A 17,889-nucleotide genomic window follows, 5' to 3' on the forward strand; every position below is an offset into this window, starting at 1 on the left:
TCCTAAACCTTCCAGAGATGGTTCCAAGATACTGAATTTTACAGACATTTAACTCTATTTTTGAGGTCACACTGAGTTTCTGCACTGCCCCTGGCTGTGGTACTGAGCCTTTATAAAATTACATCTGAATAGTCAGCTGAAACAGAAATGCTACATTTTTAAGTTAAAGTCAAAATGATAATAAAAAAACCAAACACAACACAAAAATCCCAACCAATCCCAACAAACAAACAAACAAAAAAAACCCCAAAACTTCTAATTCAGCTGATGCCAGAGCTTTGATTGGAGGTTTTGAATGTCTGGCATTAAATCTTGCTGTCAGCATTAATTCCAAGACAACAAAATTTTAATGATTTCAGATCTATGCAGTGATTGCTGTGATGTCATCAGGGGAAATCAGTTTTGCTCATTTAACACATCACTTTTTTTCCTTCAGTTTTGGTTTGTTGTTGTTGTTTGGTTTATTTTTGTAGTTTTTCACCTTACAGTGATTTTAATATTACAGTTATTTCTTTCAGATTCAGTTTTTAGTTCTCCTATTTTTACATTCATTCTTATGATTTTATTTTACTCCATCTCACCACCTTTGTTAGGCTAGTAATCTGGCCAAAGAACTGCAGGGCAAAGAGCAAAAGCTTCTTGACCTTGAGAAAAACTTGAGTGCAGTAAATCAAGTTAAAGATTCTTTGGAAAAGGAACTTCAAGTTTTGGTGAGTAATACCCAAAAATTTTGACTTTATCCTTTGGATTTTGGTTTTCATGGTGAGAGTGTAATTTGAATCTGTGGATCAGCTCTGAGTGAAGTCTTTTAAAAAGCTGTTTTACTCCTGAAAAGCAGGGAAGGGCTCACGACTCATTGGATCCATCTCAGAATGGAAAGAGCTGCTCACCTGAGTTCAGAGTTATCAGATGTTTTATCTGAATAGAACTCAGCTGTGTGTGGATTTCTGGGAAAATATTAAACCAAATCACAAGCAGCATGGTGTTTAAATTTAGATTACTCAGCAAGGAACACAGGGCCCTTTGCTGTAACTCTTGTGTGAACCAATGCTTGCTATACACACACCCTGCAAATGGGTTTTGAAGATATTTTTCTTCTCATTTCTCATATTGAAAATCTAATTAACTTTGCAAGTATCTGGTAGTTGGGATTTTCCTGAGAAACTACACCAGAGTTGGTAACAAAAAGACACTGATATGAGATTGATCCTGAGGTTGCAATGTCCTCTCCTCAGGCTGTGAGCAGCACAGAGAGCTTCTTGCCCAGAAATCACTAATCTCACTCTGGCTGCAGTTCTGTTGCTCTGCTGGCTGAGGGAGAAGTGATTTTGAAAATTTCTGGACTTGCTCTCAAGGCAAAACCTTGCTTTTTGTTGCTAAATACACTAAACTATGACTCAGGAACTTCAGATCTTTTTATGATAGGAATGGGGACCATTCTGTTTTGTACTTGAAAAATACCTACTATAAATACAGTGGTTAAATTACATTGTTATTACCAAACCTTACCAAAAGTTTTTATCCATTTTGCAGAAAGAAAAGTTTACTAGTGCAGCTGATGAAGCAGAAAATGTTCAACAAACTATGCAAGGTATGTCTGCTGCTAAACTAAACAAAGCTCCAGAAAACAAATGCTGCAAAATAGAGGTGGTTTTTTTTTCCACACACTTTTAAGCTGCCACCTGGCAGTACAGCAGTTTCAGCAGCAATGGAAAGGACAGGATTACCTGTGGCCTCTCTCTAAGAGTAATATTCTAGCTGGAATTTTCTGCATCTAAGTAGTTACTAACTTTGTTTTCAAAATTTTACTTGCATAGAAACAATAAAAAAACTAAACCAAAAAGAAGAGCAGTTTGCACTCATGTCTTCTGAACTGGAACAGCTGAACTCTAGTTTGACTGGTAAGGAAGTCATAAAATGGAAAGTTTTGGATAAAATGCATCAGCTTTGTGCTTTCCTTGCCTCCTGCTCAGCTTGCTACGTCCTGGTATGCAATGCTTTCCCAAATGCATTCACCTGCAGAAGAAAGTCTCTTCCCTGGGCAGAAAGAGGCTTTTGTGGCACTGTGTTTAGTGACCCAGCAAGGTGACTCTGAAGTTCTGGAGATTTCCTGGTTGAGTGCAGTCTCAAATCAACAGTGAAATTCTTGTGTGACACTGTCACACACTCATGCTGTGGTGATGGTCAGGTAGCAGGGAAAGGCTTGGGGACCAGACTGGAGCATTGCAAATGTGGGATGTTCATCTGCAGGAGCTTTGTCTGTTAATAGAGGGTTTTTTTTCAGGACATCAGGAAGACTGAAACCTGCCTGACTGAAACCTTCCTGTCTCACAGGAGGGAGTCTGGCTGTATCTAGTTGTACATCTCAGTGTAAAACCAATGTAGAAAGAAAAGAATAATTATGTACTCTCTTTGCAAGCCTTTCAAAGCATCCTTGGGGCTGCAGAAGTCACCCCAAGGGCTGCTTTTAACTCTTGGTGGCAGCACTTGCCCTGGACCAAGACATTTTTTCCCCTGCAGCTTCACAGTGCCTGCACTGTTTCTCTTGCACTGCTCTACTAAATAGCTGGGGAGCTGCCTTGCCTGCAGGATGTGTGCACCTCTTATTACACTGCTTGGTTACCCTCTGCTGTGGGGAGAACTTGCATCAGCTTCTCATGGCCTGAAGTTAAATGAATCACTGGTGCAAGAAAGACTCCATGACTAGTTTGCTTTTTTCACTATTTCTGAAGAGTTTTCTTAACCTTCTGCTACAGTTAACAGTTCAAAACAATGATGACTTTTAATTTAAAAGGGGCAGTTTGCAAGTTCAGTATTGCTCTGGTTATAGTTCTTTATCTCCTGGCCAGCTTGTGCCTACCCTCTCTCTGAAATTTACTGGCCTGCTGACTTTTCTCTTGCTCAGAGATGGAGAAGAAATTGAAGGAGCGAGAGGAGAGAGAGCAGCAACTGATTGAAGCTAAAACCAAACTTGAGAATGATATTGCAGAGATCATGAAGTCTTCAGGAGACAGCTCTGCCCAGCTCACCAAAATGAACGATGAGCTCCGGCTAAAAGAAAGGTATCCCCAGCCCTGCCAGGACATTTCCACATCCATCCTGGGCTCCTGCACTCCCAGCTTCTCATTTTAGCTTTCTTTGTAAATACCTGAACAAGATGCTCCTGGGTGTCACATTGATATAACAGATGAACTTATTCTATCAAATTCAATTATCAGAACACTCTCCCCAGAGTGATTTGAAGAGCATCTGATAACATAACCCTAAAATTCCTGTGTGAGATGTTTCACCTTAGCAGGAGGAAATGAGCATGTTAGCAATCCAGACTGTTTTGTGGTTCTGTTCTTAACAAATTGAGAAACTTGGTTTATTTAGATAGATAAAAGAGTGGAGTCATATTTTTGGCTAGCAAGAGAAAACATGTTTTGTTTCAAATAGAAAGTGAATGCAGAAGAGTTGTTGTTTTCCTTTCTAAAACCCCAGCCTGGGAGCAAGGTAACTGGCAGCTGGGTTGCTCTGCACATGAGTAAGTGCTTGATCTCACTGGTGTATATTTAATTTAGCAGAACATCCCCTATATGTTAAATAATTAAATCTCTTTCTAAATGCTTGGACAGAATATAGAACTTCAGCAGAATTTAAAGTCTTTCATCTCTGTGCTTGTTGTGCTGTCAGCAAAAAAGTAATGTTCTTTTATTTGGTCTTTCTAGGCAGTTGGAGCAAATACAACTTGAGCTTACAAAAGCAAATGAAAAGGCTGTTCAGCTTCAGAAAAATGTGGAGCAGACAACACAGAAAGCTGAGCAGAGTCAGCAAGAAACTCTCAAGATTCATCAAGCAGAACTGAAAAATATGCAGGATCAACTAACAGACATGGTAAGAACAACTTTTAAATGCAGTTGCTAACTGTGTACAGAATATTCTGCCACTGTTTCTTTAAATGTGTTCCAATGTTTTCTCTTCTGACAGAAAAAGCAGATTGAGAGCAGCCAAAGTCAGTATAAGGATCTTCAGGCAAAGTATGAAAAAGAAACTTCTGAGATGATCACTAAACATGATGCAGATATCAAAGGGTTCAAGCAGAACTTGCTGGATGCAGAAGAAGCACTGAAGATTGCACAAAAGAAGAATGATGAGTTGGAAACCCAGGCTGAGGAGCTGAAGAAACAGGCAGAGGAGGCCAAGGTATGTGTAGTTTGTTACTCTGCAAGTAATTTAAAGTTTCAAGCTCTCTGTTTCAGTGAAACACTGTATTTGTGCTCAGACTGATAATTTCATAGTAGGATTTTTGCAGTGTTTCTTTTCTGAGCTTTTCCAGAATAGATTAATAATGGTCAGAGAAGAGAACCAGACATATCTCTAGATTACACAAGAATCCATGAAATGTGGTTCTTTGATGCTAATATTTAATGTCCATAGATACCTGGCTCAGCAGCTGGCTATCAGCTGAAGCCAGATATTGTTACCTCTTCTTTAAATGCAAAAATTTAAAGTAAAATATGTTGTGAACTCTTTCTGTTGAAAGTATTACCCACCTGAAATCTTGTTCTGTAGTATGATCCTGTGTTATGTGCAGCTATTTAGTAAGTAGCTTGACTAGAGCAATTTTCATTTTCTTTCTCCTGTTTCTTAAGAGACATTGCTGCTTGCTTTCATCCCTCATTAGTTATTTGCTATGATCTTTGGTTTATGCTTGAGCAAATTATTTAGTGTATAAATTGGCACACAATTTAAATACAACACACCAGTGGTGTATTTAAATTAAATGGGTTCTGAGGAGAATTAGCTATAGAAGGTGAATTTGAGAACTGAAAATCAGTGTCTAATATATATATATAATTTTAATTCACTCAGTTTCTCATGAAATCACTCTGTGGCTCTTTTCTGATTAATTGACATTCAGAAAATCTGTTGAAAGTAGTTTTAAAACCAAGTTGAAGATCTTTTTATTTAACAACTGTAAAGTTTCCTGTGGTGTTTTGTAATGAAGCAGCAGGGGTGGCTGTCAGCAGTTGAATTTGCACAGGGACTGTGTGTCAGTGTATACACTTCTATAAAACTTGGATTACAATAGCTCTGTTTGGCCTTGCACCACATTTCTCATTTGTCTGCTTGACTTAATTTTTGTTTTCCCTTTTCCCTGACTTTATTTCTTTAGTCCTTAAGCTCTGTGTTAGCATCAGCCAGAAAAGAGATTGAACTAATGGCAGACAAGATGAGGGGTTTGGTATCAGAAAAAGAGACTCTGGCACAGGAGGGGAATACTTTGAAATTAGAGAGAGGTTCCTTGTTATCCAAAGTTGTAGAGTTGGAATCAAAGATTTCATTAATGAGAGAAGACCAAGACAAACTCCGGAGTGTAAACGAGGAACTCAGTTCAGAAAATACAAAGATTCTAAAGCAGAAGGAAGAAGCTGAGGCTAAAAGCCAACAGGAAAGCACAGAGAAGGTAGAACTAATATCTGAGAAAAGCAAATTACTCTCTGAAATAGAAGCAGCCCAGGCAGACCTTCTGAAGATAACTCAAGAAAATGATGCTCTCCGGTCTTCAGAGTCATCGTTGCTCCAACAGTTGAAAGAACTTCAGGCCAACAAAGATGCCATGGATGTGATATGTCAGAAATACACTGAGGAACGGGCAGAAATGGAGCTTTATCAGAAGAAACTTCTGGAAGAGAAAGATGCAGTTGTTAAAACCAAAGATGAAGTTATTCAGAAGCTGGAAAGTTCTTGTGAGGCCCTGGCCAGAGATAAAAGCGAGCTGCTGCAAGAAGTGTCAGCTCTGACAGCAGAGAGAGATTCAGTCCTAGGGAAACACTCAGCTCTTGAAAACACACATTCAGCCTTAAAAACTGAAATGGAGAGTCTGCTGCAGGCACAGCAAAGTCTGCAGGCTGAGAAGGAGCTGCTCCTTACAAGCACAGAAGAGCTCCGTGCGAGTTTAGACACCGCAGTTAGTGAAAACCAAGCACTAAAAGTGAGGATGGAAGAGATGCAAACACAACTTGAGACTGACCATAAAGAACTTCAAAGAGTGATGGAAGAAAATGTGGAGTTGAAGAATTCCCTTGCTGATGTCTCTCATCACCTTGAGGAAATGAAAGCCTCAAGAGAGAGATCCAATTCTGAATGTATTCAGTTACTTCAAGAGAAAGAGGCTCTTGCTTCATCAGAACAAAGGCTTTTGGCTGAAAGGGAGGAACTTTTAAATGAAAATAAGGTGACTGCTGACAAGCTTGCTAAAGCCACAGCAGATGCCATGCTTGCTGAGAAAAGCTTTACAGAGAAAATAAATGAACTGACCCTCGAAAAGGAATCTGGTTTTCATAAGTTGCTGCAGCTTGAAAAGCACAATGAAGCTCTTCTTCAGGAGAAGAATGAATTGGAGAACAAATACTCAGAGCTTCTTGATGAAAACAAATCTTCTGCAAATACAATTTCTGATCTGCAGAAAGAACACGAACTGGATGTCTCAGCCAAGAGAGCTCTGGCCCAAGAGAATGCCATGCTGCAAGGTTCTATTGAAGCCCTCAAGGAAGAACTAGGTAAGAAGACTGTTGAAAATCAAGAGCTGACAGCCTGTAAATGTGACCTTTTGCACCTCCTGAAAGAGGCCCAGGATGCCAAAACAATATTAGAAAATGAACTGGCTGCTGTGTCACATGCCAAGCAGGTCCTGTCATCTTCATTTGAGAGCTGTTCCTCTGACAGAGAAACCCTGACCAGAGAGAGGACTGAACTGCAAGAGAAGTGTCAGAAATTAAATGGAGAGGTTGAGACTCTGAAAGAAAACCTGACCACAGAGAAGGAAGGTAGAAAGCTGGACAAGGAATCCTTTTTGTTGGAACGTGTGGAACTTCAAAACAACATCAGCTTCTTAGAGAAGGAGATAGAAGAGCTAAGAGAGAAAAATAAAGAATTTCTGACTGAGAAGAAACTTTTAGTTCAAGAGAAAGAAAAAGCTGAAATTAAACTGGTGGAAATAATTAAAGAAAAAGAAAGGCTCTGTTCAGAGAAAGAGCAGCTTGCTTCCAGTATTGAACAACTGAAGAGTGACTTTGCCTCCTTGTCTAAATCAAAAGCAGAGCTCCAGGACTTGCACAGCTCTGTCTCCCAGAGGCTGGATGATCTGCAGCACAGACAGGAGGTGATGGAGAACGAGAGAATAAAATTACTAGAGGAAAATGACAGCCTGCTTGCTGAACAGAAGAGTCTGCTCATCATTAAGGAAGAAACACTGAAAGAGAAGGAGAAGTTCTCCAGGGATTATTATAAACTGACTGAGGAAGTAGCACTTTTAGAACAAACTAATAGTGACCTCTCAGGCAAATTGCTGGTGGCTCAGGGCACAAATCAGATGCTGCAGGAGGAGATGAACAATCTGGCTTTGAAAGTAAAAGAAATTGAGAGTCTCCAGGCCCAAACAGTAGCACAGAAAAATGAGGTATTGAAACATGTAGTTAAACAATCAGCTATGGTTATACTAATACTGAGCACTAACACTGATTTCCTCTGCACTTCACAATCACCACTTGATCCTGCTGTAAACAGGCTGGAATTATGGTCTCAGTGTATGTGTTGGGTTTTCCTTCCAAGTCTTAACTTGGAACTGTGAGTCTAAAAGACACTTTAACTCTTTAATTTTTTTTTAAGACTATTTCTAAAGATAAAAGCCTATGCTGCTGCTGAATGTTGCAAGAAAACAACGTAAACTGTGAATAAAAGGAAGTTTTATTTTCTAAGTCTGGTAGGAGAAATTGAGTAGCTCCTCCTGTTGAAGTACTCTGCAGCTTGCAGACTAGAGTAGTAAAAGACATGGGTTTAGATGAGGTCTTTGTGAAGTTTTGTGTTAAATTAACTCCAAATTTTGAGTTAATCAAAACAATACCAAAGAATGCACTGCTCCTGTACATGTAACTGGATAACAAACTGTAAGTTTATGCTATAGAACTTCCAGTCTGTTAAAGCCATTGGCATCTCTGGTGTTCTTTTTATTCACAGAAGTGTTTTGTATTCACCACCAACAAATTCTGGAAAGTATTTTGAATTTCAGTTTGTGGAGCTTGAAGCCCATAAAACCACCTTGAATACAAATGGGAATGAAGGCATCCTACAGGAATCTGTTATGCCTACCTGAGGTTTTAATATCCCTGTGAACTATTTAATTTTATAAAGGCATAATGAAGAACCCTGAAATCATGCTATAATTGGCTCCATCTCCTATTTAATTCCTAATGATTTTTTAAATTTTAAACAACTTTTTGTAATTCCCCATTTTTTGAAAATAGAGCAGTCTGTTGGAAGTGAATATCTTTTGATCTACTCCTGCCTGAAGTAGTTAGAAGCCTCAGAGCAATCACAGTGGTGGTAACTGGAAATCCAAGAATTAATAAAAGAAGAACTGGGCTTCCTCAGTGGCTGCACAAGCATGGGGTTATGGTCTATTGCTGCATGGAGCTGAACCTTCCCATGTCCATCTATTTTTATACTTTATGCAGCTTCAAAACACAAATAAATTTGCAGTTGAAGTCCCTGTTTGATTGGAAAGCAGCTGGCAAACAGTGGAGCTGTGCATAAAGTACTGGTGGTCATCCTTTGCTTTCAGAGCTCCTTTTGGTAATTATGTTTTTTTTCTCCCCCTTCCCCTTTATATATAGGCTGCCAAAATAGCAGAAGATGTTTTCCAGACTGTGGAGAAGGTGACCAAAGAGAAGGATGCCATTCACAAAGAAAAGATTGAAACTTTGGCCTCTTTGGAGAACTCTAGACAGACAAATGAGAAGCTACAGAATGAAGTAATCACATTTAAATGCTTTCTATGAAAAGCTGTGCCCAGTTTGTAAGGAACAACTATTGAATTACAGAGAATGAGTTTAGGCAAGAGTGGATCCTGGCATTTTCCCATCACAATACTCAGTCCTGACTGGCTTGTGTAAACTTAGAGGAGGGCACTTTGTCAGTCTCACCCTACAGCTTTGGATCAGCTGCTCAGATGTGACCACTCTGTGCTGCAGCTCCTGGGTGTAAGGATGGGGTGCAGAGCTCTGGGCTAACATTGCATTTCTGCAGGTCTTGAGGTAATGCTGTGGTGTTTGGTGCCCTTTTCATCTCCTGCAGCCCCTCTGGTAAGGGGTGGGGAGCAGCTGGGCTTACCCAGATGCCACAGCTTGTGCTGAAGCAGTAAAGATTTCCAACCAGATCTGATGAAATTAAAAGTGGTGACGTTAATAATGGCAGGGGTTCACTTTCTGGATTAAAAAAAAAAAATCCACAGGGTCCTGTAAAGCCACGAGAATGTCTGAAGATTATCTGTTATGCAACATGAAGTCTCACTGAATGCAAACAAATCAGGTCTGCAAGCTGGTAATGTTTACATGGGAGATAAGAGCTCAGGAAGCAGACTTAAAATGATTTGTCCCATGCAGTGATCTCTGACAGGCAGTAATTTCTTATGGTTGCAAGGGCACCAGTCAGCCTCCTGTTTCTCAGAATTTAAGGTATGGTAAAGCAGATCTTTTATCTCTCATCTTAGATGAATTAAGATCAAGGAAACAGCTAATTTTAGCAACAAGATTTAATTTCTTATCAAAAAAAGCCCCAACAGCTCTTTGATTTATGTAGTATTTAAAACAGAGATGCTCTGGAGCTTTACATTTACATCAGGATAAACACATCAGGTTGCTGTAATCTGCTCTTCAATTGATTGAGAATTCTTTGTGCTGCTTGACTCCAGTGCAGAAAGTCTTATAATATTTGTTGTTAGACAAACCAGACTGAATTAATTTGACTGAAGATGAAAAGGTGAAACAGCTCAGCTCAGGCCCCTGTTGTGCTAAGTACCTGTTCTGAGTGCTGCACCTAAGAACTGTACAGTTTCATTAGTGTAATGAGATTGACTTTTTCTCTTTAAGCTGGACATGCTTAAACAAAACAACCTGAAAAATGAAGAGGAACTTAATAAATCAAAAGAGCTGCTAAATCTGGAGAACAAGAAAGTGGAAGAACTTAAGAAAGAATTGTAAGTATTTCAGTGTTAAGATCTGTTAAACCATTCCTTTGTAGCTACGTTTACCTTTCTTTTGTTTTAAAACAACCCTGTCTTTCAGTGTCTCTTTAATCTCCTCACTCATAAAGCAGATGGGAGATCAGGTTTACCTATTAGCTTGACATGCATGAAACTGGAAATCAGAATGTTAGCCCTGAGTTGCTGAAGGTATTGAAGCAAATCCTTCGTTCCAGGCATTGTTTGAAATACTTTATTGGAGGAAGTGTAGAGTTCTGCCACCTGAGGGCACCAGGTTATTTTAAAAGCTTTTTATTATAAAGAAATTTGTTTGGATTTAATTACTGGTACACTTGAAGTGCTAAGTAGTTTTAAGTGGTTTGTTTACAGAAAATCTGGTTCTGCTTTTTTATTGATGACTTTAGTTTATTGCTGTTGCCCCACTCTGCCCTTACTTTCTACCTGCTGCAATACAAATGCCATCAATAACATGTAAAGCTTGAGTTAATTGCTCATTATTTGAAGTGCTTCAGTTGAGAAACCACCTCTACAAATTAGAGGTGTGCTACAAACTAATGATGTGTAAGACTGTACACACACAAATCAACTGCAAAGCATCTGAAAGAAAATAATGTGCCTGTGGAATCTCATTGTATCAAAGCTTTTGGTGTTTCATTGTGAATTCTGATTTCACCATTAATAACAATTTTAGGTTTTGCTACCCTGCAGCCCTTCCCCCATCTTTCAGAGATCTGATGCATTAAATCACAGATCTCTGTTCCCATCTGTACTCTGAGAAGGATTTCTTGACTCATGAAGAGAGAGCTGGGATCTGGACTGAGTAGCTCTGACTCATTATTTTTGTTATTAGTTCCCAAGTCATTTTGTGGCAGTTCTTCACCTCTGCTCTAAGGTGAAGAGAGGGCACAAAGGAAATCAGCCCTCAGAATTAACACTGCATTTCTGTAAGACTGGCAGGTTTTACTGCTTGCTTTTTAAAACCTGCAGCTTCCTTTGAGAAATGCAGGATGTCATTCCCTGAGCAATTCCCACCTGTCTCAGTGCCTGTGGGAAATGCCAAAGCAAAATAATGATTTCCAGACTGGCTGCTCTAGTGGTAGAGCAGCAAGGGGCTGGCAGGCTCTGGTGTCACAGAAGGACAAATATATTACACTGCAATATGTCAAGCAGAAATTATTTATAGAAGATGAGTCCTTGAGCATCTTCAGCACTGAAAGGTGTTCTCATGATCCTGATCACTCTGGGGGTTTTTAATTCTTTTTTTCCCTTAAGGTTGATCTTAGTCTATTTCTGAACGTGGTCTCTAATCATGAGTGGCAAGAGACATTCTGCTTCAGTGAAGCCTGTCTAGTTTTTACATTTATGTTTGTTTTCCTAATTATTTTCTTTGTTGCTTTGATGTAATTAGAGTAAGGAATTAGCTTGATAAGAGGCATTTCTTGATCAGCAGCAATGTGGGTAAAAAGAACACCTTTGTGCTGATAGAGGAGAGCAGAGGGAAAACATCTCCCAGAGGAGCTGTGCCCAGAGGTGGGGAGGTGCTGCTGCCTCTGGAGGACATCAGTGTCCTGCATACAAGAACCTTCTGTGTACAACCAGGATGAAGGAGCAGCAATGCCAGCTGGATCTTGTGTCTTCACTTTGTAGTTATCAGCCTCAAGTTCCTCAGCACTTAATGGGGGAGCATTTTACCCCAGTATTTTGTGTGCTTTAATGTTGGGCTTTTTGACAATGCCCTTATGCTCTGCTGAAAGCAAAAAGAGAACTGGGTAGAGCTGCAGCTCAGCAAACAGTGGTGGTTAAAAATAGGTATGTTCCTGCATCAGCAAGTAGATTCATACCAAGATAATCTGAAGCAATGTTCAGTGATGGGAGGGAGCCTGGTTAATCCAGTTGAGGTGGATGGGATTGGAAATCATTCAAGGTGAGACCAGATAGAAGAAAATGTTGGAAAATCATTGTCATTTTACATGCTGAACTCAAAGTAAATTAGAAAATCAGAATTTCTTATGTTTTAATATGCCCAGAAATAGGCCCTGGAGTCCTTATTTTTATGACTTTGGGGTTCTTCTAGTTCCCAGAGTCATAAAAGTATTTTTAATATTCCAGTCAGAGTTTAGCTCTGTGTAGTGTTGGCACATGGGAGTGCTGAGACCCTTTTTTATGAAAATAAAACAGTCATAAAAATTATTGTTTAATGAAATGCAGTGTATCTTTTTTTTGAGAGGTGTCAGGTCTCATAAAAACTCGTGTTAGTTGATTGTGCTACAGGCAGGCATGCAAAGCATCTTTCCAAATATTTGTAGAAAATAAATTTACTTTAAGGCATCCTCACATATGAGTAGCAACACAGGCTAAAGAAACCTGCAGATTTATTTATGTTTCTTCATCTTTTGTCCCATTTTAAGTTTTGTGTCTGTTAAAATAATGGAATAGGTGAGATGCTTCCCTCTTTTCAGCCCCTACCCTGTTTTTAAACCCGAGCTCTCTGCCACCAGCAGTGTGCAGGACTGCCCAGCTGAACTCCCTGACATTTCTTTGAGTATCTGATGCATTTAAAGGAAAAGGAGTTTAATGCTGCTGCTGCTTTGCAGGGTTAAACCCCTCCCTGCCCATCTGAGGTATAGATTGCCACCTTTATTATAGCTCCCTTGCCACACGTGACCTGAATGTGTTTTTCCAAGCTGTGAAGCTGAATCTCTCCCCCAGTTTTTTCTTGCCTCTCTGGTTCCTATGGTAACGATGCACTCTCTGTCCTCCCAGCGAAGCACTGAAGCTGGCTGCAGCTCACAAGTCCCAGCAGCTTGCAGCTTTGCAAGAGGAGAACGTGAAACTTGCTGAGGAGCTGGGCAGGAGCAGGGAGGAAGTCACAAGTCATCAGAAGGTAGAGTGTCCTGACGCGTCCTGACCCGCGCGTGCTGTTCCTGACCTTGAGCTGCATGTTTGTGCTTGAGAGAGGAGTTGTTCTGAGGAGGTTTTCAAATCCATTTGGAAGCCACCTGCATTGGGAGGGCAGAGCTACAGGCTAGGAGGAAGCTAACCCTGGAGGGGTGCTTGGGAAGTTTGGGAATAAGCATAAATTCCATAGGCTTTAGCCAGTATGTATGAATGGACTTGTGCTGTTCCTGTCGGGAGTGATTTTGTTACACAACTGTGGAAATCTCCATCTACCCAGTACTAAGGAAATGCAGTTATTTAATTCTTGTTGCTGCTCTCCCTTTCCACTAAAAAGAGTATTTAGGATGTTTTTCAGAGTATGATTTTGAATTACTTTGTTGGACTCTGTGTCTGAAAAGCTCCATGCACGTGTGTGCTTGTTTAAACATCACGCTGTGCAGGTCCATGAGCTGTGCTGCTGCCAGGTAGTGGGCGATGGAGGATTAGAATTGATGTGAAATGTTCTTATGGGGGTAATTTAAAGGAGAAAAATGAGTGTCTTAATTTTTATTTATTCTTTTAATATTAATGTTTCAGTGTGTTGGTGGAATCTAAAGTAAGGGCTTAGTTAGACAGCTTAGAACACTGGTACTTGCCACAGGAGATGTTAGATCTGCAGCCATTAAATATGGGGGGTTTATTCCCTGTGGAGCAGTTCCAGTGACAGCCACACAATGAAGGCATTTTTGGAAAACCTAATCCAAAAGCAAGAATGTAGAAGGCACAGGTTTGTATCTTGCCCTTCTGGCACTTGCCATGCCTCTTCCCAGTGACAGCTGAACACATCTCTCCCATCCTGGAGCAAAGCCTAATAGAGGCTGTTTTGAAATACTGAGGAGGGGTGACTACAGGGCTGCCCAGTTTCTAAACCCTTTTGGCTGCTGACAGGAGTAATGCACGAGCTGCTTCATCCCTAAAAGCTTTGGAGATGATTAACAGGAGTCCCAGACGTGTGGGCTCCACCACTGACTCATGCTGCATGTAGCAGTGTGGTAGGAGAACGCTGTCATCCCGCACAGCCAGTGGCAGCTCTCCTCCCCACACCCACTCGGGTTCTTAAATTATTGCAGAATCTTGGAGGCATCCTGGTATTTGCAGAGAGAGTTGTAAGGATCTGACAACATTGGTCAACTCTTTCTGCCTGTTGTCTGTAGCCAGAGTTGATCTACAGAAAGTCCCTGAGGGTGAGGAGCCCAAGAGGTGCAGGCTGGCATGGTCACTGCCATCTCATCCCTGTTGTTCCCAGATGTCCTTGTGAGGGAATCCTGCTGCCTGCATCCTGCCTGCTGGGGAGCTCTCAGCAGGGACCTTCTCTCATTGCCAGGATGGAGGGTGTAGTCAGTAAAGCACAGGGATTAGTCAGTCAGTTTGCAAGCTGGAATATTCTGAATTCACTCGCAACCGTGGCCTTTTCTGCTCATGAGTAGATGGCTTCAAAATCAAAGATCCCTGCAGAGCTCAGAGAATCAGTCTGTTTGCCTTCTCCAGCCATTTGTGTTGCATTGTGTCCTCCTCTCTGAGGAAGAGGCAATCTAAATCTTGTGTGTGTGCCATCTGCTGGGTTTTCTAAATTTATTATTTGGGCTATGGTGTCTCTAGGTCTAGTGAACTGCACTCTAGTGAACAGCCTCCTAGCAGAGGCATCTGGTGTTCCAGGGAGCTCTGTTGTGTGGAACAAAGGCAAAATGGTGTCATCTAAAATGGAGGTTTCCTGCTGGCTGTCACATCACTAGTGACTGCAGCTCTCCTCAGTTCAGAATTGTTCAGCTCTTGGTGAAATGTGTAGTCCACCTGCACAGAACTTTTATGTTTCCTGGTTGCTCCTTAAAAGCTTTCCCTGTCTCATCTGGAGCTTGGAAGGTGCTAACCAACCTTTTCAGTCTCATGCCCCAAGGAGTAGGACTTTTTTCACATCCCCTTTAGATCTTACCCACCCTAAACCTCCAGTCCCCTCCAACTCTCTTGAGTTCTCTAAATGAAATGAAAAATGAGTTGTCCTTGAGGACTCTGGCACAGGCAGGAAAGCAGAGGGGGTAGCAAAGCTCCCATCTCTGAGTTTCTGTGCATGAGGCTATCAAAATGCAGTAGGAAAGGCAGCAAGGGTTTGTTTTCTGTGTTTTGAGGAGTGGCTATGATAATAATACACATTCTAGCACCTGTGTTAGTTGGGTAGTGAATCTGTGGCTGCACGTGACACACTTTGCAAAATTAATGAACACTCTTTCATGAATGATTTATCCTGACAGCTAAAGGTTAAAGTGTCTTGTACTAAAGATGCTGAGGGGTGCTTTTCTATATTGATCCATAAATAATTAGCTGTTTGTAATTAGTTAAAGATTCCCAGTCAGATAGATACGGAGAATTTTTCTGGCCTCGAGTTATTTGCTGTGGTATTTTGGTAGCCTCAGATCTGCCCAAGCATTTTAACTTCATTGGAGAAAAAGTGTAGAAATGTGTCAGTTCTGGTGGTCCATCTTTTATTAAAGGTCTGTGAGAAGTCTCCTCCAAGGCCAATGAGTGAGCTGATTGCTGGAGAAACGTTGGCAACAGAAGGGAGTTTCTCCCTTTCTCCCTTTCTACTTCAAAGCAGCTCAAATCTTGTTCTGTGACTTAAACAATAGGGGATTTAGCAGCTGCACAACTCCCCTGACATCCTGTTCTCCTTTTACTTTTCTCCCTTTAAAATCTGCTTCTATCTTGATCTGTACAAAACCACTAATCTCTCCACAGCCAACCATAAACAAGGGTTTATGCTCACAATCCACAAATGCTGAAGAGTTTTCTGAGTCAAACACACCAAAACCTTTTCCTAAAAGTGTGTTTGTTTGGGGATGGAAGGGGAAAAGGACATGGCCTCTGGGGAGCAAAGGGTGAATAATGACCAGGTGAGGTGTTTCCAATTGCAAGGGGCAATCAAGAGCATAAACAGCATCAAGTGAAGCTGGCCCAGGGTGAGATGGGGAGATTTGTTTGTGGAAGGTGGGCAGGTTAATGCTGCACAGAGTGACCACAGAGAAGTGCTAGAGCTGGTAGAGGGGAAGCAGTCCAAAAAACCAGCTGGAAGAGTGGGATGCACAAGAGATGGCAGCATGAGTCCAGGGAAAGAGAGGGGCTGTGTAAAACAGAGGTCAGAGGGGGTCTGGAGAGGCAGCTGAACAGCATCCAGCTCACTGGGATTCATTTACAAGTGAAACAGTTCTCAGAATTTTAAGGTTCTTTTTTCTTCTCTCTTTTTCTTAGCACTAGTCTGTGTAGATGTAAGGAGTTCATATAGGCTGCCTCTGTGTGGGAAGGTAGACATATCTGTATATATATCTATATGTATACTTGGTGCTGCTGGTGAAATTGCTGGTTGCCTGCAGGAAAAAATTGGCCACACCTGCACAGAATTATGGCTGCTTTACTGTGGTCAGTTTCCTTGAGAGAGCCATTTTGTTTTTCTTTAAAACTTCTTAGTATAAACCTCTCTACACCCCTCTAGTATCTATTTTGTATGTTAATGGAGTGAGAAGGTAAATCAGAAAATATGGAGAAGACATTTGCATTTAACTTAGAAGGAGGAGCCAACCTGGCAGGCACCTTCCTTCTCACTACAACTTGCTCTACACTTTCTCTTCCTGTCAGTGCCAACCATGAATGTCTGCAAAGTGTGGAAAGTATTTGGTCAGTGAGAGTCTGTTTGCTGTTGGTCCCAGGATTCTGAGGTTTCCATTATCAATGTCCCACTTGCAGACCTTGTGGATGAACCCTGAAATCCTGTGAAATCTGCACTGAGATTCGAGGTGTGGGGAGCTGTTACTATAAGGAGTTGTGCAGGGCACTGATTGCTGACTTGGGTCATTGAGTAAGAAGAAAGGGGGAGATGGTGAAAAAGAATTAATTGCTCTGAAAAATACTTAATTTCTAACTTTCTCAGAAGTGGTTACCTCAGTGTATCTTCTGTGATGGGGTTTTTAGAGGTTTTTTTCTTGTACAAATTATGGTTGGTTGCTTTGTTTTCCTTTTCCAAACCTGTGTGTGCCTGGCAGTCTGGACCCCAAACATCTGCAGTAACAGTATTTTCAGCTGAAGGTCTTGCTTGTTGGAAGGGTGACCCTGCCAAGTGACAGGCTCAGGATACAGTAACAGACACCAGACCAACAGCTTTAGGGATCAATAATTCATCTCCAGTAACAAATACAGATCAGCAGTACCATTATCCAGGTCAGAACTGCTGCAAATCCAGGATTTTACCAGTACTGGAATGGTTGTCCTTGGTGTGTGGGAATATTGTACAAGGCAGTATCAGCCTCACACCTCTCCTGTGTGCACACAACATGAAGTACTGGATAAAGCAGTAACAGCACCTCACAAGTTAATATTTTTGGTCACTAGACAGTGCATGTGTGTTGTCCTTGTAGAAAATTGTGTACTTTGAGGTCCTGTAGGCTCTGTAGCCTCCTACAGAAGTTTTATGATTACAGTGATGCTCTGATTCATTAGACTCATGAAGCAATTCTTGGTGTATTAACTGTAGTCTTTCTGTGTTTTAGCTGGAAGAGGAGAGATCAGTACTCAATAACCAGTTATTAGAGATGAAAAAGAGGTAAGTTGTTTTTTCTGATGTGGGTTTAACTATACAGTCTGATAGAAAACTTGAGAAAATGTAATTCAAGGACAGTGCTAAGAAAAAAAGTTATTTTCTATTGTATCAGTTAAAAGTCCTGAGGTTGTTCCACAGATTGGCTTACAGATTCTGTCTTCCCCATTTTCTTTATTTAAAGAGAAATGGAAATGTAATAGTATTAAATTAAGAACATGTCAAGCAGTGGTATTTACCATTTCCTCTTCAGTTATGCACCTCTTGTGTCACAGTAGTTCTCTTTGTTTTCAGTACCCACTTTAGTGTTTGGTTTTAGTCTGCCCTGAATTTTGGGTTGTCCATCAGT

The 17,889-nt window shown here is 40.9% G+C and overlaps 1 protein-coding gene across 10 annotated transcripts in view; it reads left to right on the forward strand.

Annotated features, from left to right (window-relative positions):
* CLIP1 (CAP-Gly domain containing linker protein 1) overlaps positions 1 to 17,889 on the forward strand; it is a 66,417-nt gene that overhangs the window by 40,827 nt on the left and 7,701 nt on the right. For 6 of the 10 annotated variants that reach the window (XM_030460837.1, XM_030460835.1, XM_030460834.1 and 3 more), the window contains 11 exons: positions 594 to 710; positions 1,534 to 1,591; positions 1,818 to 1,901; positions 2,906 to 3,062; positions 3,711 to 3,876; positions 3,970 to 4,185; positions 5,159 to 7,444; positions 8,658 to 8,795; positions 9,912 to 10,018; positions 12,788 to 12,908; positions 17,494 to 17,546. In XM_030460837.1, coding sequence (XP_030316697.1) covers positions 594 to 710; positions 1,534 to 1,591; positions 1,818 to 1,901; positions 2,906 to 3,062; positions 3,711 to 3,876; positions 3,970 to 4,185; positions 5,159 to 7,444; positions 8,658 to 8,795; positions 9,912 to 10,018; positions 12,788 to 12,908; positions 17,494 to 17,546 — 3,503 coding nt within the window. The remainder of the gene's footprint in view (positions 1 to 593; positions 711 to 1,533; positions 1,592 to 1,817; positions 1,902 to 2,905; positions 3,063 to 3,710; positions 3,877 to 3,969; positions 4,186 to 5,158; positions 7,445 to 8,657; positions 8,796 to 9,911; positions 10,019 to 12,787; positions 12,909 to 17,493; positions 17,547 to 17,889) is intronic. The other 4 variants (XM_030460841.1, XM_030460843.1, XM_030460842.1 and 1 more) reach the window with 1 other exon arrangement.

The sequence above is a fragment of the Calypte anna genome, chromosome 15, assembly GCF_003957555.1.
Source record: "Calypte anna isolate BGI_N300 chromosome 15, bCalAnn1_v1.p, whole genome shotgun sequence".
NCBI classification, from domain to species: Eukaryota; Metazoa; Chordata; class Aves; order Apodiformes; family Trochilidae; genus Calypte; species Calypte anna.